Raw genomic sequence first — 20,847 nt, 5'->3', positions numbered from 1 at the left:
CTAGCAAAATGATGCATTGCTATTCTGCTTTGCAGATTTTTTTCTTAAAGGAAATAGTTTGTAAATCTCTTTCTGTGAAAGCTGGAGGTTTGAATTTATGCTCCCAAAGCCTCTTCGAATCTCTCCAAGTGCTGGCAAGATAGATATTATTGTGCCCGCTCAGAAGTTGTCAAGGGGAAAAAGGCAGAAGAATAATCTGTATTGGCTGCGGTGTGGCCGGGGACTGCGGAGCCCATAAATCTCTCCATTCAATTACCTGCCGGGTCCGAGGGTCCCACGCTTACAGAGCAACACCGGGGCAGGTGCTGGAGATCGTCCCCATCGAGAAGCGAGGCCCCGGAATAACGGATGAGTTACAGCGCCCGGCTGAATATGTGTCTTATCAGCAGCAATGCAGTTAACAGCGAGGAAGGCGGGGGGAAACCCAAACCTGTCACATAGGATTAATGAGCAAAATGGAGGAGAAGGGGGAATCCACAGCAAAACCGCTCTGTTTGTGTCAGGTGTTTAGATTTGTAGCCTGGGTTGTCCTTACAGAGCTGTGCTGTGTTTCCAAAGGCTGTCACAGTCTTCTTTCCCCCAGTCCCCACCTTTCGTGGCCTCAGGTGGGTCCTTGTGCCTGTCCCACGCACGCACTGCGCTGCTGCCCACCTGAAGCTCTGCTGGGGCCGAGCAGAAAGACATCCTTGGGCTTCAAGGGGCTTTGAAGCCTCTGGTTCCTTGGTGAGGTGCAATAATTATCACCCACGTGCATTCTGAGCTTTTCTCAAGAATGGAGAGTTTCTTGCCTTCCTCTGTATTTGGTGAAGCACCCGTGAGGTGTGTGCATTAGTGCCATTGCTTTTCGGGCTGCAAGCAGAAGCTTTTGGTGGGGAGGTGATCACAAAGACAAATACATCGACTTGAGCACTGCAAGGTCTGGTGGCAGCCCCATTTGGAAATGATTTTTTGTTGGCGTTTGGGCTTTTTTACCTCTGTGCCTGGAAGCTGTTTGCTTTTGCACACCCTAGCTCTGCCTTTGCAAACCATGGTGTGGCATAGCCAGAAAACCAGAGCATCGTGCCTGAGGAGGCAAAGCACCAATTAAGACATCGAGGGGATTATGTCGGTGTTGTAATCTTGAGAAAAAGCTGACTCGCAGCAGAAGAGCCGCCGCAGTGAGGCGTGTGCTTGGGCTGCAGGGTTCAGCGCTCGCCCCCTCCATTTCACTCGATCTGTTGCCCCTCGCTGTGGTCAGAGTGGCCCAAAGCATTCTATTTCTTTTACTATTTGCAGCAGGGATTTGTCTGCTCTGCCCCAGACACAGGGGGATGAGGGGCTGGGCTGGCTGGGGCCGTGCTCTGGGACTCAGGAGCTGGGGCAGGAGCTGCCATAGCCCCAGAAATGGGACTGCAGAGCCCCTTTTGCTGAATTGCCCCAACAGCCTCCAGCTCTGCAGACTCCAAAAGATGTCAGCATTAAAGAGCGCTGCGGTAAAAGAGCGTTAATACTAAGCAGTTACACGGGGAGTAGCCGTTCACCTTGTCCTCCCACCACATACATGCATATAGATCTTTTATAACGGGTTGTAACTGCCAGCGAGTGTTTCCGATTAAATTTGTGATTTCCCCCTCCCCAGGCTACTGATTTACGGCAAGTACTGCAGCCACATGGAGTACGCCCAGACCACGCTCAACCACCTCATCGCCAACAGGGAGGACGTGCGGCAGAAGGTGGAGGTGAGCGCCTGGGGGTGCTGAGGGCTCCCCGGACCCTGCCACGGGTTTGGGAGGGCTGTGGGAGCTGTTGGCACGGTGGAAATGCTGGATTTAGTGAGAGACGGGGGCTGGGGGCTGAGCTTGTGTTACCCTAGCTGAGAGGCAAGAGGGAGCAGAGCTGGGGTGTTTCTTGTCCTGACCCCGTACTTGCCTCTTCCTCTTCCAACCCTTGGGTTAAACCAGATGAAAGCGCTTGGGCAGCTTTATTTGTGTGCAGGACTCAAATTGCTCTTTTGGTAGAAACCCAAAGGCATCGAGCATCCATGCGTGGGGACCCAGCTGCCTTCCCGAGGTCCCACACGGTGCTGGGGACAGTCAGAGACAAACCTGAGTCCTGCACAAGTGCCCTGGTTTCCCCATTGTCCTCCTGCCCCAGCACAAAGGCTTGGGGTAAATAGGGGCAGATCCAGGTGCCGAGTAGCTCAAAGGAGCCCCAGAAGGAAGGACGTGCTGTTTAAGCTGCAGTTTTTCTCTAATTCCTGCTTTCGTCTTGATGCTGATCCGAATTTGCGGGGCTGTCTGTGCGCCTTACCTTGTTTTCTGCAAATGCCCCTTGACTCTGCGCAAAAATAGCAACCCAATTTGGGGATAAGGCTGTGCATTCAATAATTACTTTAAACATCTTCCCTGGATTTTGCATCAAGCTATCAGGGTCTGAGCTGCATGCTCTGCTGAAGGCTTGGTTGCTGTGACATCCCCTTGCTCCTGTGCTTTTCCATTTTCCCTCGAGGCAGCTCAGCCGATCCTCCTGTGGCCACAGGAGAGGTCCTGGGCTAGCACAGCCTCGTATCCAGATGAGTCTGGGTGAAGGTAGCTGTGCAAAACTTCCTGTGATCACATTAGCTTATCTTAATGACTTAATGCTTATCAGCAAAGCCGCAGCAAGCGTCTGCGTGCTTGCTCCTGGCCCCTCGCAAATAAAATGCATTAGTTCAAGCCGGTGAGGAGGTGAGTTAAGCTAATGCGTTTCATTTGACATTTCCCGAGGTCTAGGAGCACTCGCGTGCTCTCCTAATGAGCAGCATCTCATTAAGCTGCGGTAGCTCAGCTGCATGAGAATGCCCACATTTGAGGGTCCAGCCCCTGTGTGTTATTCCTCGATAACCTCCACGGTGGCGGCCCTGGCAGAGCCTGCGAGCCGTTTCTCAGCGGAACAGAGGTTACAGAAGCAAAATGTTACAGCTGTGGAACTTCTGAGTGTGTTTTTTATTATTGTGGGGTAGTCATTGTTTTCCCTCAGCTACTTCACTCCTGCCTCATTGATTTCTTTAATAGGAATGCACGCTGAAGGTCCAGGATGGGAAATTTAAATTGCAAGATCTGCTGGTGGTTCCAATGCAGAGAGTTCTGAAATACCATCTCCTGCTAAAGGTAAGTGTTTCAGCATTAGCACTTCCCTCCAGCTGCCGCCCTCGCTGTAGCATCTTTTGGCTTTTACAGTACAGAACGAAGCATTGCCAGATGCAGAGTGGTTTTTCCCCCCCCTTCAAATGAAACAATTACTAGAGCTACTTAACATGACATAATATTTGTGCCATCTCTTAAAGTATGGTGACCTGGGGTAATTCTGCACTTGTTAGCCACGAGAGGCAGTTAATGAATATCAAATAAGCTTGCATATAATCTGATTATGTGTGAAATTCCTGCCGTCAGCTCCATGTAACGGGTCTCTGCAGCACCAGCAAGTTGGCGCCGTCCCCGTCCCGTAGCCGGAGCAGCAGCAGCCCGGGGCCCCGCAGCAGCGATGCGGGCAGCATCCCCCCATGCATCCCCTGCTTTTGTGTTTCAGGAGCTGCTCAGCCACTCATCAGAGCGCCCAGAGAAGCAGCAGCTGAAGGAGGCTCTGGAGGCGATGCAGGTATGGGTGTGCAGCAAAGCTTCAATGGGAAGGTGATGGTTACATCCAGGTTTCCTCTCGCAGAGCACCACGGGATCCATCCCCGGCATCATTCATGTGCTCCGAGGTCACTTTGTTTGTTTTCTACCTCCGAGCCTCAGCTCTTTTAATGACACTGCATTTCCTGGCAGTTACATAAGGTTGGTGACCTTTTTAGCTGCTAGCCCTGCAAGCCAGTGAAGGCAGAGCCAATATGTAGGTCGTCCTAGCTGAGGTTGTGTAAAGGACATTGCATTCCCTCTCCACAATACATGACCTCAAATGAACGCTCTGGGCGAGAGAAGGGAGCAGGGGAAGGGGTTCTTCCTCGTGCCACAAAATCACCTCTGCCCCAAAAATGTCCTGGCTGATGAGACAAAGCGACAGACTTGGTGACAGCTGTTAAACCCTGGTTATGGCCTCGTAATACGGCATCCACCACTACCTCTACTAATAAATAAATGTATACAGTCCGGTTGCATTAGAGTCAGCATTTTTTTGGAGGAAGCTGAGGGCTTTGTTTGCTTTCCTTGCCCCATCACCAGGAGAGCGCGGATGTAATTCAGACCGCACAGAGCTCGCCGGGGGCAAAGGAAGCAGAGCAGTTTGATTTTAATTGATTTGTAAACCAAGGCTTAACTTACAAGTAATGTTTTTCATCGAGATTCCAGCCTTCTTGTTTCCCGTGCTGGCGGACTTTATTGCTGTCCAGGATGAGAGCTGTGCAGGGGGTGCATGCCTACAGCTGGAGATGCGTTTCCCAAGGGGCTTCACCTCCCTTTTGTTTTGTACACGTGGTTGTTAGCACAAGGCAGCGGCAAGATTTGCACCAAAAAGCTGCACGTGGGAGTATTTGGGGCATACATTCTCCCTCCACGTGAGCACAGAGCTGAACCCCAGGGGACGGGGTGGTAAGGCAGGTTCCCTGGTAAATCCTGCAGACCCAGTCTGCATGCTGCTGTTGCTGTTTTGAGCCACCAATGACCCTGGGATTGGGTTTCCCCTTTGCACATGAGACAGATTTGCTCAGCAGAAGGGAACAAATGCTCTGCTGAACGCTCAAGTGCTGACGGAGGATGCCAGCCTCGTTTCATGAGGCTTTTAGTTTTGTCGTTCTTCATAACCGTCCCTGCCACGGCCGGGCTGGGTACTTGGTGATGTTACAAGTATTGTCATGCAGACTTGTGATTATCATCTGTGATTAACCCTTCCTGTGTTGGGAAGCTGGGGAAGGTCTCGCCTGGAGGGGATGTCTTAAAAAATTCCCTGCTCAGATTTAATCCAAAATGACAGGAGCTGTTGTTGAGGACAAGGAGGCAGAGAGCAGATCAGAAGCAAACGGGCACCGGAGATACAGTCAGAAGGATGTGAGAAGTAGTTTGAGTTGAAGGAGCAGGGTTCTCTGTCTGGTGGGTCAAAATTTGGTCAAGCAGGGAATTTTTCAGAGAAGATCAAGCACCATCGAGTGTCTCCCCATTTCCCAAAATAGCCTTTTTTTGTGGCTGGAAATCCTGGAGTTCAGAAGCGCTGGATTTAGGGATGCTCTTGTGGGCTGCCAGCAAGGCCAAGCTGGGGCAAGTCCCCTTCCCAGCAAACGTGCAGCCCAGCATCCAAATCAGTCATTTTACAAACGTGGATGTTTTGACCCTGAAGGCTGGCTTGGAGCTTTTTTATCCAGGGCGATGATGGGAATTATGGTGATGAGAGCTGGGAGTAAAGGCTGCTGCCGGGGCTCGCACCAGGCAAAAGCCGTGTGTGTGTTGGGTTTGCCATCGCAGCAGGAGCTGTCTGCCTGCTCGTGTACCACAGGATTAATGCATTGCCCTCTTCTGGGAAATGGGAAAAATTGCAGCAGCTGCCTGGTCGAGCAGTGCCAGCACAGCACAGGGCACAGAGCGTGCCCCAGGGTGCTGGGATGGAGCCCGGGGCACAGGCAGCGATGCTGGGTGTCAGTGTGGGCTCCATTGCTTCAACTGAAATCACTGTTGTTGTTGTTTTTTTTTTGTTTGTTTGTAATTCAGCAGAAGTCTGCTGAGCTGGTTTTACTTTTCTTCTGGTGACGCCTGTGCTCACAACGCCCTGTGCTTTTAGGGTTCATGCAGAGCTGCTTCTGGTCTCGTGGGAGGAGAGGGGAGCGGGGAACACGTGTTGTCTGCTTGAGTGGAGGAGCTAGCTTTGTATGGAAAATAAAAATCAACACTCGCTTTTCTTTTCAGGACTTGGCCATGTACATAAACGAAGTAAAGAGAGACAAAGAGACTTTAAAGAAAATCAGCGAATTTCAGAGTTCTATAGAAAATTTGGTAAGTTGGAAGATTCTCATTCCCAGCTTTAACTAGATCAGTATGAACCTATTTGCTTTTTTGGTGCGGTTATTACTGAATTCAGTGTAAATATCACCGAGTTGCTTGGGATGTGCTACCCAAGAAAGACCCCTGTGCTTTCACACAGTCCCTGACCATTGACAGTGTTTGCACAGTCCAGAAATGGTTGCTTCATTAAAACAAAAACAAAAAAAAAAAAAAAGGAAGATTTGGGTGTGATATAGGGTGGGTTTTGTTGGTGGTATTACACTGAAAATGTTTCTCCAGCTTTTTATCATGTTGTTAGTGTAGGGGTGACCCAAGAGTTCCCCAGATCAACTGTCTGTCTGCTGTCTAAAGTAGGTCTTTTTTTGTGGTCGAGGTGACAAAATGCTGGCCTAGATGTTCATGCTCTTGAAAGCTTAGCAAGGCCTACGTGGAGGAGGATGGCGTGTGCCATATGCACCCAATTCCAAAATCTCAAGCAGCTATTTTAAAGAGAATCTCATCTTCCAAACTCCAGAGGCCTCAAACACGTGGTCCTATTACCCAGCACCAGCCAACCCCCAGCACTCGTGTGCTTTTAGCCCTGAACGAGCCCATTAATTTAATGTTCAGCAGCAGAGCTGCAGGCTAACGAGCTTTTTCCCCCATTTGCGGTGGGTCAGCTGCAGGCACAGCTGCTCCGCAGGCCAGCTTTACACTGGGGTAATGCAATTTGGGGTCTGACACCTGAGATGCTTCAAAAGGGCTGAAGGGGGGAGATGCTGAGTGCTGCCCACCCCAAGGGCTTCCCAGAGGCATGGCAGGTTTGGGTCCTTCAAGCCTGGACTTTGAAAACAATGACCTTTTAATTGACGATTATTTAACAGAGGGAGGTAAAATCCTTAATTTTCAAGAGAAACCTGCAGAAAAGTGGGATCTGGGCCACTGCAGCTCACGGGTTTTGATTGAAGCAGTCATGATAATCCTGATCTGTGCGAACAGTCAGGCGTGGCACGCCATAAAAACGTGAATGTAAATGGGGGCATTAAGCAGCTCCTTCTCGACTTGCAGCAGACGGAGAGCAGCTTTGACGTGCAGGAGATGAGATGTTAGCAAAGCAGTCACTCCTGTCTGCAGATCAATCCCACACACGTTCTGCTCGGTGTTCCCTTTCTTTGCACGGGGCTGGAAGTTGTGGAGTGATTGGTGTTATGTATACAGAGCCCACATGGCACAGCAATGAAATAATTATAGGCTATACACACAGCTGGATAAAATATTTATTTCCCTGACTAGCGGTGACTCTTCATGGTATTTTTCTTCCTGTAAGAGGCACATAAGTGGGCTGATTCACGGGGCTCGGTGGTGGTGCTGCCCTGAGCAGCGTGTAAAGATTTCAAGCTGAAAAAACAACTGATGAGACCATCGGGTTGGATTCCAACCTGCCCCAAAATGCTTGGACGTGGGCTGCCCTTGGTGAGGGTGATACTGGGCACAGGAGCTGCAGATCTCAGCCCCGCTTTGCTTTCTGCAGCAAGTGAAGCTGGAGGAGTTTGGGAGGCCGAAGATAGACGGCGAGCTGAAGGTCCGCTCCATCGTGAACCACACCAAGCAGGACAGGTGAGCAAGCAGCATCTTCCTCCTAAAAGATAAAAGGAGACCCTTCCCCGAAGTCCCCGATTGTCCCTGCTAGTGGGACACAGCCAGCGGAGCTGTTTGACTACTGCTGCTGCTCTCTGCAGGAAGGGATAGAAAGCACAACCTAAAATTTAATTTTGAAGGAGAAAAGCGGTCCTCAGAAGTTTCCCCCACCCCAAAGCGTGCCCTTTGTTTGGCCTCCCCCCTCACCCCCGGGGCTGCTCTGCGAACAGCCACTCGGTGACCTGTGCGCTGGGTTAATGCCTCTTGAATTACCCGCACCAGGCACGTGGCCGTGCATCTCCAGATATTTTGTGCCCAATTATTCAATTACTGCCTAGAGTCGCATTGACAGAAAGCACCATCGATGTGGAATTATAGCACAGGGAGAGCATTGAGCTGTGCTGGCTGGGGATGCTCTGCAGAGCTTTCCAAACCCTTCCCCTGAACGGGGGCCGTAATTAGAGGTTTGACTGGCTCGCTTGTTTGTTTGCTTGCTTTGGGCAGGTATTTATTTTTATTTGATAAAGTGGTGATCGTCTGCAAAAGGAAAGGCTACAATTACGAGCTGAAAGAAATTATCGAGCTGTTCTTCCACAAGATGACGGACGACCCTATGAACAACAAGGACATTAAGAAGGTAGGTGGACCGGGGATTAGCTCTGCTGGAGAGCTTTGTGGAGCTGTTCAGGCCAGTCCTTGGGCAGCACATTTCCAGCAGCCTTTTAAAATGGAATCAGAGCTTGCAAAATGCTGGAACGTAAATGCTCAGCTTTCATGGCAGCCTTACAGAGAGTTGGGAAATGCTCACAAAGGTGGAGTTGGGTTGATCCTTTGACCTCCAGCATTGGAAAACAGCCCTGGAGAGGCTGGGATGGTTTGCCTGGAGGGAGAGCAAGCGGCTCCTGGCAGCAAGGGTCGGCAGGGAGCAGGAGCAGGGATTGGGGCTGGAAGGGAAGGTCCCTGGCAAGGCAATGCCAGCCCTACTGCCAGCCTGCCAAAATCAGCACTTGGCGAAGGAACATCATTTTGCCAGTGTTTTGGGGCATAGGTTGTGGCCGTGGAGGAAAACCTCCTCCCAGGTACCAGGGACCTGTTAGCTTAATCCACCAAGGTGCGATGCAGGGAGGTGGTGTACAGATGGGAGCCGTGGCTGCTGGGTGAGAACAGCTGATGTTGCCACTTGGGTGCTGAAGAAATGCTGTTAGCTTTGTGTTCTAATGAAATATATTTCCACTTTGCTCTCCTATGCTTTCTAGTCTCACGGAAAAATGGTAAGCAAAGCACGCAATTTTCTCTCGTGTTTCTCTGTGCAGTGTTGTAACGAGACAGGCAGAGCATATGTGCATCGGGCAGGTCAGATGTTCCTCCTGGGCTGTCAGGGAGAGGAGTAATGGCTGGGGAGGATCCACTGAAGCAGAAAAATCTGGGTTCTCTCATCTGCCACCGTAAAATCCCGTTTGGCCCTAGTGCACAGTGCAGAGCTGATTCAGGCATCGTTAGCTGTAATGTGTTGTAGAGATAAAGAACTGTTCTTCCTTCTTCCCTACTGCTATCCATACAAAGGAGCTGTAGTCCCTAAGGGGCAGGTGTTAGGAGTAGTTCTTGAGAAACCTGGATAAAAGTGTGCTGTGTCTTGTTGCTCTAATGCTGGGAGAGCAGTGGTTCAATCGGTCCTCTCATTTCCTCTTGCAGTGGTCCTATGGCTTCTACCTAATCCACCTCCAAGGAAAGCAGGGCTTCCAGTTCTTTTGCAAGACAGAGGAAATGAAGAGGAAGTGGATGGAGCAGTTTGAAATGGCAATGTGAGCACCACGCACGGGGGGAAGGTGTCCTGGGCTTGCTGATTGTCAGAGACCAGCTCCGACAGCCAAGCCTGTGGTGGGGAGGTTCACGGGGGCTTGCAGGATGGGTCTGAGTAAAAGGAGGTTGGGTCCAGCACAAAATCACCTGCCCGAGTGTTTGCACCAAAGCATTTCCAAATTTTGCCCGGAATGCAAACCCCTGCTGCGAGAGGCCCTGGGTGCAGAGCGACCCACGGGGGCAGGTCAGTAACCCCCAGCCTTTCCCCTCAGGTCCAACATAAAGCCAGAGAAAGCCAACGCGAATCACCACAGCTTTCAGATGTACACGTTTGAGAAGACTACCAACTGCAAAGCGTGCAAGATGTTCCTAAGGTGAGCCACGTCCTAACTTTTCTACCTCTGCACTCAAACATGAAAGCAGGTCTCAGAGCTGGGGCTGAATTAAGAATTTGTGACTTATTTTTTTGTTTGTTTTGCACAGAGGAACGTTCTACCAGGGCTATCTCTGCCCAAAATGTGGAGCTGGTGCTCATAAGGAGTGCTTGGAAATCATTCCCCCCTGCAAGATCGGTGAGTTACTTGTCAGCATTGGCAGCTTCTGACAAGGAGGTGAATGTATGCGGTGATCCCAAAGATCTTCCCTAGAAAGCTCCATCAGATGTTTGTTTTAACACCTTCCAAAATCTGAGGACGCTGCTAGCTGCTTCTCAGGGCTGCAGTTCATAAAGGCTGATGGTTTAAAACACAAACAAATCAGCCAAAACACTAAAAATCAGACAGTCCAAGCCCTGTATTGCCAACGATCTCAGGGGCTCTGTGTGCACTGTGGGGTGCACGTGGGGTGAGGAAAGGCCTTTAAGGCAGCTGGCCGATGACTTTTCCATCTGAAAACGTTGGCTGGTGCACGCAGGAGGATGCTCTGCAGGGCTCACGCTTCTGGTGAGAGGGAAATGCCTCCAGACCCTGTAGTGCTGGGGTGTGGGAGGCAGAAATCCCCGTCCCTGAGCTAATCGGGGCAGACCTGTGGCGCTCCTGCTGTGGCCCAGCTCAGCACTGGAGTAGGGTAGGATGTGGGAGATTTTTGTGGAGCAGCATCAGAAGGGGTTTGGGAGGGGAACGGGGAAGAAATGTAATCTCAAGACTTTGTGCAAGAGAGACAACGGCCGGGCCAGCTCTGGCCCCTCTCATCTCTTGCCACCAGGCCCTGAGCCAAGGAGTGGCCTCAGCCCCTGTCAGGCTCTTCCTTGGTTCTGGCCAGGTGTTGATGCCACTTTATGAATCCTCGTGGCATCAAGAGAAGCAAAAAACGGGTTTGTGGCCTGTTAAATTAACCACCTGTTTCAATATGTCTCTTGCAGGTTCTTCAGCAGAGCAGGTACGTGGCTCGATGGCCCTTTTCCCTCTCTGCATGGGGCAGCCCCATGTCCTCACCGGTCTGGGCATGGGCAGCTCCCGGGGGGGGCACAGCACAAGTCGCAGGGGGGTCCCAGACACTGTGAGGACAGGACTGGAAACTTGACAGCTAAAACTAGCCCAGTCTGCACAGCACAGTGGGCCTCAGGATGTGCCAGCACCTGAGCTTCTCGTCCCAGTAGCTTAGGCTGGGGAGAAATGGGGCTGCTGTGTCCTCACAGGGACTTTCTCTTCTCTTTTTGCAGGATTTGCTGAGTGCTGGACCTGGTAAGGGCATTGCTGTATTGCAAGAGGGCACCTTGGTGGTAGCTGAAGGTGTCACCGAGGCTTGAGCACATGGGGTGGGGAAAGCTCCTAGGAGTGGAGATTTGGGATCCCAAGCAGTGGGATGGGACGGGAAGGGACAGAACGGGATGCCTGGGGTTCTCTTCCTACTCCCAAAGCCTCACTTGCTGCCAGGTCTCTGCGTGCTCTGCCCCTAACCCGCCAGGGAAGAGCTTCCAGCCCGTAAATAACTCCCTGCTCCAGAGAGAGGAGGAGAGCTTGGCAAACTTGTGCCAGATCTTCCTCCAAAGCAAACCACACTGGCCCTGGCAGCATGGCTTGATGGTGACGGGGAAACATCCTCCCACCCACGTGGGATGCACAGCCCTGGGCACTGCCCTCAGATGGGACTGTTAGTCAGGATGCTGCAATTTTATTCATATATTAGTTTATTTTATTTTCCTTCACTTCACACTAACCTGGACAGAGCACGGGGCCTGCTCTGTCCGTGTTCTGTCTCAAAGAAGAAGGAACAGTTTGTTTTTGTGCTTTTCCTGTTGAAAGGAAAGCCAAGCCTGGCAAAAAGAAACTTGAATCGAATTGTTGGTTTGAAAACACGGTGCAAGAGCACAGAATTCTCTCTGGGGAGGGAGAGGCAGCTGGCGGCAGAGGTGGGGAAGCATTTTGAAGATAAACACAGTGGTTTTCGTGCAGTTTGGGAATCTTATTTAATCTGCTGGTGTTTGCAAGACAACTGGACTTCGGCTGCAAACTCCTGGGGACAGAGGGGTGCTCGGGTCCCAGGTCCTGCAGAAATCCAGTTTGCTGTTTGCTTGCTGTTTGCAAGCATTTTGCAAGCGTTTTGTGGTCACAGGCACCGCTGCTGGACCTGGCAAGGTTCAGTGCTGTCTGGACATTGCCTGTTGAGAGCCTGTCTGCGACAGCAAAGTTCAAACCTGGGTGCAGGGTTTGGAGTTGGAGCTTTGGCTTGGCTCAGTCCCTTGCTGGCTTGTTTTTGCTCACTGAACGCAGTCATCCATGTAACTTTAGGAGCCAAGACTGTTTGCTGTGGGTGCTGATCCCTTTTGTTTTCATGCTTTCTGTCCCAAATTCCTGTCTGCTGGTGCCATTAGATTTGTGGATAACGGGATAAGGAACAGCAGACAGCGGGGAGGGGTGGGGGTTATTGCAGTTTTGCTTTTTCTTAGCAGGGACTAGGCAATGAAAGTGCTTTGTGTCTCTCCTCCCAGGTCCCAAAATGGTGGCAGTACAGAATTACCACGGGAACCCAGCACCGCCCGGCAAGCCAGTGCTGACATTTCAAATTGGGGACGTGATCGAGCTGCTGAGGGGGGACCCGGACTCGCCGTGGTGGGAGGTGAGGGTCCTTTCCTTGGTGAGCTCCCAGCAGGTTTCAAACCAGCGTCACCTGCATCGTCCCTTTGCTTTGTCACCTTTCCTGTACCGCTGGGCTGCGCTGGGTCCATGTGAGCTGCAGTGGGGTCTGTCCCCAGTCCTGCACAGCAGAAGCCTTGCTCCTCTGCGCATCTCCAGCTGATGTCCACCTTCTGTGTTCTGCAGGGGCGGCTGCTGCAGACGAAGAAGTCGGGTTACTTCCCCAGCTCGTCAGTAAAGCCCTGCCCTGTGGACGCAAGGGTACGTGCTGAGCCAAGAGCGCCTGCGTGGGCTGTGGTTGGGTGGCAGGGAAACTTCTGCTCCACTTCGGGAGTCAAGAGATGCCCCAACAAGGCCTTTGGCTCTCCCCAGCCCATCCCAGAGGGATTTGGGTCCCAGTTCCTTCCTTGAAGTGAGCCCATGGTGTCACCTCAGAGGGGTATCAGTTGCAGTTCAGGAGAACTGCCCCGCACTGTGTTCAGTAGTGCTGTCAGGCACTTCCCAATTAAAAAAAAAGGCTCAGATAATAAAAAATACAGTGTGCTCATCACAGCTATTTTGGGCAGGGAGGGTGAGAGAGAAGCGCTTGGCTGTAACACTGCTCTCTTTGCAGCCTCCCAACAGCCGGCCGCCATCCCGGGAGATTGACTACACGGCATACCCATGGTGAGTCCCCCCTGAAAGCCGAAAAGATGCATTGGCTTTGCTTTTTAGTTGTTGCTCTGTCACAAACTCACTAACGCAGAGCTGAGTGCCTGTTGGAGATGCTTTGCATCCCACCACAGCTGTAAGAAGTTTCCACCTTGGCAGGAGAGGTTGTGCTTCCCTTTCCTCCTGCTTCTTCCTGCTGGCTCCATCCAGGGTTTCAAGTTCATGAGTCTAAATTATCATGAGTTTAAATTATCCCCAGCTCCCGCTGAAACCTCCTTCACCTGGAGAACAATTCCCAAGCAGTGGGATTTTCTAGGTGCCCTGGGAACAGGAGGGAATTCAAAGGGCATCGCTCATTGCTCTGCGGTAGCTTCTTATTATCTCTGGGCACTTCTGTTTCTGCTTGTGGAGGTTCGGATGAGACCCATTTCTCTACTTGCCCAACCTTCACACCTTTAAAAGACCTTCACACCTTTAAAAAAAAGAGGTGCACCCTTTTGCCTAAAACATGCCATTGCTCGAAGGAAGGAATATCCCGGGAGGTGATTCTCTTTGGAAGCAGGGTGCTGCGCGGGGCGGTGCGGGGGCTTCGTGGGGTGCTCAGCACAGGTCTCAGCACCTCGGGCTCAGGTTCGCAGGGAACATGGAGCGGCAGCAGACAGACAACCTGCTGAAGGCCCACGTCAGCGGCACCTACCTGATCCGGGAGCGGCCGGCCGAGGCCGAGCGGTTTGCCATCAGCATTAAGTGAGTGCGGCCTGCCAGGGCGGACGGGGCCGGAGTGCAAGCATGCATTTCCTTAAACGTCTTCGCATCCTATCGCAGGTTCAATGAGGAAGTGAAGCACATCAAGGTGGTGGAGAAGGACAATTGGATTCACATCACGGAAGCCAAGAAGTTCGAAAGCCTGCTGGTATGTCCTTGAAGCCCCTTCGGCCGTGCGGCAGGCTGCTGCCAGTCGTGCAGAGCATCGCCTGGCCAAGTGCCCCCGTCCTTTGCAGGAGCTGGTTGAGTACTACCAGAGCCACTCGCTGAAGGAGAGCTTCAAACAGCTGGACACAACGCTAAAATACCCCTATAAATCCCGGGAACGCTCTACCTCCAGGACCTTCACCCGCTCTCCAGGTAAGACTCAGCTTCCTCAGCAGGCATCGTCATGCTCCTGATGTAAATCCTTGTGGACATGGTCCGAGCAAGGGGGTTATGGCTGCAGCCCCCCAGGCAGCATTTTTGCTGCTTTCTCCCGTGTGGTTTCCCACACCAGGGGTTTTTGGCACCATTTGGTGCAGTGTGAGCACACCGGGTTCTGCCTGTCGTGGTCAGCCGCGGCATGAGCGGGATGTGTCGCAGTGTGCGTGCGTTTTGGTGGCTCTGGTTCCAGTGCCACTTGTGGTTTGAGTCCCAGGGGGACTCCCTTAGTGGAGCTGGTGGGAGAAACAGCAAGTCGGCCGACCAAAGAAACGTCAAAGTAAACGGAAAGCAAAATTTGCACTATTGGAAAATGTTTTGTGTGAAGGTCTGAGAGCAGAAGTTACTTCATGGGGAGAAATGTATTCCTTTAGAACATTTTCCATGATGTATTTTAAAAAATACCAATGGAAAATAGTTTTAGAAAGTTGATAAAACATCTTTTCCAATCAGATACACCCCAAGGCTGAGGGCTGTGGCCAGACCTGCCACCAGCTGTCCCAGCTTCAAGCCCGTGCTCAAGACCTGCTGCATGCTTTGCCCCGTATCTCTCCGTCGGCTTTTACAGCACTGTGCATTACATTTTTTTTTTATTTCCCTTTTAATGCGTGTTCTGCATCTTTCTGTTTCTCTCTAACCTCTTTGCAGCCTCCTGCGCTTCCTACAACTTTTCTTTTCTCAGTCCTCAGGGCCTCAACTTTTCTTCTCAGAGCTCCTCCAGTCCCTTCTGGTCAGGTACCAGCGCCTCTCCCCGCGGAGAGACCTGCAGCATCCCCAGCTTGAAAGCCATCGCAGCGCGACCTGGCTGGTCCCTGCAGTCCCTCTGCCGCCCCTCCAGCCACCCGCAGGCAGTTCAGGGGGTCCCCAGCACTGCCCTGCCAGGGACACAGCCTGGAAACATAATTAACCAAGGTTTTGCTGGAAGCAAAATGTGCTCCCCCTCTCCCCAAAATCAAAGCAGGGAGAAGATGGAGTTGTTGCTAATGAGAAAGGGGACTTAAATTAATGAAAAACAACCCTAGCGCATTGGGATCTCATGATGTACTTCAAGCTCGACCTGCTAATCCTGTGTGTTTCACCGAATGAGCATCGGCATCTCACCATCTTTCAGCCTGGTTCTCCTTGCTGTGCAAGGAGAACTCCTCAGTGTCCAGCAGCTTTTGAGCTCTGGGATCTCAGCCTGCTCAGGAGCTCTGTGCCAAGGAGATGGGAACCTGGACTGTCAAATGTTCTGTGGCTCTATCTCCCTGCAGAGTGCAGTGCAGCTCTGGTCTTAAATGCTTTTCAGGCCAGTATCTTCCGCCCTATTTATCAAGGATCGAAGCAAAAATGGGTCCTCTTTATGCTTTTACCTTTCAGCATTTTCTTTAGGCTAGACAGGGAAAACCATCTGCAGAGCCAGATGTGCTTTCCTTAATGCTGCGTTTGGGAAGAACACAACTTCTCAAGGTAGTAAAAAAATAACTGGGAATTTGGGATGCTTAAACTGCATAAAAAGTATTGCAGAAGTGAATTTTTGCAGAAATGGGCTCTGAGCAAGCTCCTGATGAAAGAGTTCAAAGCTGTCATGACTCTTCATTCTCCAGCCTGGCAGGGATGAACAAGCCCTCCAGTGACTGCACATTGTGTGTCTGGACCGTCTCCATCGCCATCCTCATCTCTGTCCATCCCGAGAGCTGAAAATCTGGGCAAAGCTTTTCCTCAAACTTAGTTCAACCTTGGTTTGCAAACTTCTTAAAATTTAAATTAACTCTGAAAAATCCTGGGACAAAAAGGGCGGCTTCATCAATACCTGCTGTACCTTCAGGGTAGTTTTTTGTTCTTTTTTCTTTTTGCAAACTCCCCAGAATGTGCATTTTTTCCCTCCTCTGCTTGCCCTGCAGTGATGGGACCCATCCTGCCCTTCCCACCCTTGCCCTCCAGCCCTCCTTGCCCCTGCCCAGGTGCCAGAGCAGGGAAGCCGATCACTGCCCCTGCCCTTCCCCATTCCCCTGCTGTTCCTCTGTGCACGGGGCTCCAGCTCTCCTCCCCTCTGCCCCACATTTCCCTGCCTGAAGCGCTAGAGATCCACCACTCAGCATCTCCAGGAGATCCCAATAACTCAGTTTTTTTTGAAGGGGTTCAAACACCAGCTGACTTGTCAAATCTCCTCCTGGCAGGGTGGTCCCATCAGGTGTGGGGAGCTGTGCGGCACCCAGACCTGGTGTAAATGGTGGAAGAGGATTTTTCCGTGGTTTCATTGTTAATAATTACATATTCCTATGCCATCTTTCCTTGTGCCACCTCCTTCCCTTCTCAGAAATGCCCCTAGCAATCCCCTCCAAGGGGTCCCAGCCCCTCGTGGGCAGCTGGAGGGGGCTGTCCTCGCTCAGACCCCAGGGCCCCAGCAGGACTCAGTTCACCCCTGACCTCCCCAGTCTGACCAGTTCAGATGAGACCAGAGCCCATCCAGGTCGTGGCACTGCAACGGGAGCCAGTGCTGCGATGGAAAACCCAGGTTGAACCCCACCAAGCTTTCCCCAGGCTTCGGCTGCTCGGTGGGGCTGCTGCTGACGCTTTGCTCTGTCCCCTCGCAGTGTTCACCCCTCGGGTCATAGGGACGGCGGTGGCACGCTACAACTTCGCGGCGCGGGACATGCGGGAGCTGTCACTGCGAGAGGGCGACGTGGTGAAGATCTACAGCAGGATCGGCGGCGACCAGGGCTGGTGGAAGGGGGAGACCAATGGAAGAGTAAGCACAGCTGGTCTCCCGTCCCTTTTCCCACCACGTGGCCCAAGGGATGTCGGAATCTGCTCTTCCCCAAGCCTGAACATGGGGAATTAATGCAGGAGTGGTTCTGCGAGTGGAAGGCTTCAGGTTTGCACTGGTGTCCCACAGGGATCGCAGCACCAGGGACATGTTCCTGATGTCTTTATTGCAGCCACGTGTCCAAGGGAACAGCTGCTAGCTGTGGGTCCCTGTGCAAACTCTGGGAATGTCTGCACCACCTCCCCATCACCACTAAATATCAGAGGGTCTGACGTGGGGATAGGGCTGTGTCCAGCACCGTGCAAAAAACTCGTTGGGAACAGCGCATGGTGGCAGGGGAACAGTCCTGGAGATGGGACAGGAGCCCCCCTTTGGCTCCCAACTCCTCAGCTCACCTCTCCGTCTCCCCCACAGGTTGGCTGGTTCCCCTCAACGTACGTGGAAGAGGAAGGGGTGCAATGATTGCGGGGATGTCTGCTGGAAAGTCGTCGAGCGCCCAGAGCGAGCCGCCGCAGCCCGTGCACGGTTGTCCCGGCACTCAGGCTCCACGTGCGGCGCGATGGGACTCCTGCCAGGACTGCCGAGAGCGCCGCCGCTCTTCGCAGACTCTTTAGCGATCAGTTCCTCTGTACAGTGTGTGTGCGTGTGTGTGTGCGGGCCTGGGGGTGCCGCTGGCCCCGGCCGTGCGACGTGTATAGAAGATGGGTGGTCTGTGGGGTAACGCGCGCGTAGCGGCTGCACGAGTCCCGGGAAAGCCGCACGCCCCTGCATGGACGGAGCTGAGAGACTCTGTGTGCTTGTCCCACCCCTCGGTGGTGTCCAGACCTGTGTTCCTAAAAGCGTTTTAAAAGCCCACCGTGGCGGCGGTGGGAGGAGAAGCCGAAGGCCTGGGCTGGTGCCCGGGGGTGCAGAGGTGGGCGCGCGGGGGGCCGGGGTGAAGGGGGCGGCTCAGCCATCCTGCCTTGCGCTGCCTCGGTGCCGCACACCAGGATGGCACCCGAGGGAGCGGAGCAGGGACATCCTGCTCAGAACGAGGAGTGGCTGCCATTTGTCTCTGGAGGATGCCAGCTGTGAACCAAGGAGCGCGGCCCAACCTCGGACGTAGGCTGGAAGCGGACCTTCAGGTCAGAGCAGGAGGGCAGAGAGCCTTGCGGGCTGCCCAAGCCCCTTTGTGCACAGCTCCCTCAGCCCCCCCTGCCTTGCTGAGGGTGGAGGGGGCAGCCCGGGATGCTGAGCAGCTCCCAGGAGGGCTCGGCACGTTGCAGGACTGGAGACATGCCTTGCCATGCGGTAGTTTTGGAGGCCACCAGGTGAGCGGGAGCACCCCTGCAAGGTCGATTCTCCTGGCAGCCATTTCAAGTCCCACCTCACTGAGCTCATGGGGCAAACCCACATGAGTAAGGGCTACGGTTCCCGAGTCGTGTTTTTTCTCAACGAGTCCCGAAAGCATCTCTTCTTTCCCAGCTGTGTGCACTTTTGGGGGTCGTGAGCATCGCCCCCTCTCTTCCTCCCACAGGCTGTTACTGCTGCTGCTGCTAAGGGAAAGGTCCGTCTGTCTGTGCATTGCCACTTTGTCCCAAATCCCGTCCATCCCAGTTTGTTCTTCCCATTTCGCAGCCCCGTTAGCTGATAGGCAGTGCTGCTGGGTGGAGGTCCAGGCCAGCATCTTCTGCCGGGCACTGGCTTTGCCATCCAGCTCCAGCATTTCCTTCCGAAATGCTCCGTTTTGAGCAAATCCTTGTGTGTGTGTGCGTGTGTGTGTCTGTGCAACAAGGAACAACTTTCCTGTCTCCTGTTTCTGAACTCCGGGAAATGCCCTCCCCTCTCTCCGAATAAGGGGCATTTTGAGCTGGTGCTTCCATGCCCCGAAGCTGGTCCCCTGGCACTTGGGGTGGTCTCACCGTGGGCATCGTGCTAGCACAGATCTGGGGGGGTGCTGGCATGGCGTGGCTCTGCGGTGCTGGCACAGCCCCGACACCCAGCACCACGCTGCGTCCGAGTCAAACGGAGCAGAGGTGCCCTGCTCAGGATACTAAATGGGAGAGTCTGGGGCTGAAAAGGGAAATGATTAACTGGGGGACTAAACTGTGGCTCGGTGAGAAGCCCGGAGCCAGGCCACTTTGCTCCCTGGTGCTCCTGGATAGGGCCAGGAGCAGAAGGGCTGCGTGGGGAGCGGGGTGGGTGTTCTTTGGGCAGGGACCAGCCGGGCTTGTGGCTTTACCAAGGTACTGTTTGGTGCTAACCTCTTCCAGGCCAGCTCATCGGTGCTCAGCTCGGGGTATGTCCAGGGGGTCCTGTATGCAAAAGGAGCTGAATGGGGCCGTGCTCTGCAAGGAGAACCCCAGGGCGCAGCCAACAAGGCTCTGGTTTGGAGGGCCACGCTCCGATTTTGGTCATTTTGGCATAACCGAGGGCATTTTTAAGGCGGGTGAGACTCGCACACACACACCAGAGATAAAATGACTGCTGATGTCCTGCCTCAGACACAGCTAAAGCCTTACGCCACCCCCCCAGCCCAGACGCCGTGCTCCCCACGCCAGCGGTGGGCGCATCCCCTGCTGCGGGGGCCGTGGTGCTGCTCCCGTGCCCCCCAGCCCAGCCCCGAGCCCCCTCCTCCGGCCAGGTCTCCCTCTCGTGTTTACTGTTGTAAGAAACTTGTTCAAAAGATTGTCTCGTTTGTAAGTAATTCTTCAGCCATTTTGCCACGGTATATATCTGTGAATAAGAAGGGAAATGTTTTTTTTTTTTTATGATGGTGAGAAAATTGTATATCTATTTTAGTTCATCACGGAACATTCAGAGCTGCAATGGGATACGTTGGAAAATAATATGTAAATTCCTTGGGTTTTTCCTTTGCACTGCACTAACTGAGGTAGAAGGGGCTCGGGTGGAGGGGATTTAAAGATCAAGCTGTTTGTTTATGGAATAGTTTATAGCTGGGAATTTGGAAATCATTTGGAGTAGCTTGTAATGCTGGAATAGAAACTTTAGCTGCTACTTAGAAACCCTTTTGCATGTGGTTTTTCCAGGCCTTTTTAAGTTACAATACATCAAAGTAAATTCCACAACAAAAAAAAAATAAAGTGTAATTTTGCTGATATATTTTTTTTTTTTCCCAGCCATGATCTTTACTGCCCATAAACCTGCATCCCTTGCTGGGCGACAGGGCTGGGTCTTGTGGGGGGCTTCTTGTCCCTGAAGCCCTTCAGTGACGCAGGGAGGGGGCGTTTGGCCAGTCCAGGAGATGGATGCTTACGGGGTTGAAGCCTTTCTGATGGTCAGTGCTCAGACCCCTTCCAAAACCCAGCTCCTGCGGTGTCAGACCCGGCTCTTCCCAGCGAGGCACGGCTGCAGCAGCCCCCCCGGGACGCCTGCTGCCCTCCTCTCGGTCCGTAGCCTGCTTCCCCCACAGCTGTTCCCGGTGCAGTTGTCCCGGATTCCTGCCCCCTTGCCTCGGGCTTTCCTCCCCGTGCGATTTTCAGGGCTTTTATTCGCTTCTGAGTATCGTGTTCCGAAATCCCACCTGGCCCTACACACAGCAGCGCTTTCCAGAGCAATAAAAAAAAATAAAAGGAAAAAAAAATCACGCAGTTGCTTGTGATGAACTGCCTGAGGCGTTTTTGGAAGAAAGGGAAGGTTTCACCCCAGAGATGCCCCTGTGAGCTGCCAGAGCGTTTAATTTATAACAACATTTATTGTTTTCTGCTCTTGGAGACCCCACTGCTTTGTTCTATTTGCTTGGAATTTCACGGGGTCAGCTGAAAGCTGTACAGCTGAGCAGGGGGATTTTACGTGAATAAGGAGGATGTTAGCAGGGTGCTAA

The 20,847-nt window shown here is 52.7% G+C and overlaps 1 protein-coding gene across 6 annotated transcripts in view; it reads left to right on the top strand.

The window, feature by feature from the left end:
- Positions 1-20,130, top strand: part of VAV2 (vav guanine nucleotide exchange factor 2) — a 120,857-nt gene extending 100,727 nt beyond the window's left edge. For 2 of the 6 annotated variants that reach the window (XM_035341871.1, XM_035341870.1), the window contains 21 exons: positions 1,619-1,718; positions 3,033-3,128; positions 3,547-3,615; positions 5,850-5,936; positions 7,456-7,541; positions 8,067-8,199; positions 8,819-8,833; positions 9,255-9,364; positions 9,635-9,736; positions 9,846-9,934; positions 10,723-10,739; positions 11,023-11,044; positions 12,292-12,419; positions 12,623-12,697; positions 13,050-13,102; positions 13,718-13,834; positions 13,913-14,000; positions 14,089-14,212; positions 14,924-15,010; positions 16,852-17,006; positions 17,439-20,130. In XM_035341871.1, coding sequence (XP_035197762.1) covers positions 1,619-1,718; positions 3,033-3,128; positions 3,547-3,615; positions 5,850-5,936; positions 7,456-7,541; positions 8,067-8,199; positions 8,819-8,833; positions 9,255-9,364; positions 9,635-9,736; positions 9,846-9,934; positions 10,723-10,739; positions 11,023-11,044; positions 12,292-12,419; positions 12,623-12,697; positions 13,050-13,102; positions 13,718-13,834; positions 13,913-14,000; positions 14,089-14,212; positions 14,924-15,010; positions 16,852-17,006; positions 17,439-17,486 — 1,801 coding nt within the window. In that variant the 3' untranslated portion in view covers positions 17,487-20,130. The remainder of the gene's footprint in view (positions 1-1,618; positions 1,719-3,032; positions 3,129-3,546; positions 3,616-5,849; positions 5,937-7,455; positions 7,542-8,066; positions 8,200-8,818; positions 8,834-9,254; positions 9,365-9,634; positions 9,737-9,845; positions 9,935-10,722; positions 10,740-11,022; positions 11,045-12,291; positions 12,420-12,622; positions 12,698-13,049; positions 13,103-13,717; positions 13,835-13,912; positions 14,001-14,088; positions 14,213-14,923; positions 15,011-16,851; positions 17,007-17,438) is intronic. The other 4 variants (XM_035341872.1, XM_035341873.1, XM_035341874.1 and 1 more) reach the window with 3 other exon arrangements.
- Positions 20,131-20,847: the final 717 nt, after the last annotated feature.

The sequence above is a fragment of the Oxyura jamaicensis genome, chromosome 17 (genome assembly GCF_011077185.1).
Source record: "Oxyura jamaicensis isolate SHBP4307 breed ruddy duck chromosome 17, BPBGC_Ojam_1.0, whole genome shotgun sequence".
Lineage (NCBI taxonomy): Eukaryota > Metazoa > Chordata > Aves > Anseriformes > Anatidae > Oxyura > Oxyura jamaicensis.
This window is presented reverse-complemented; position numbering and strand designations above follow the sequence as displayed.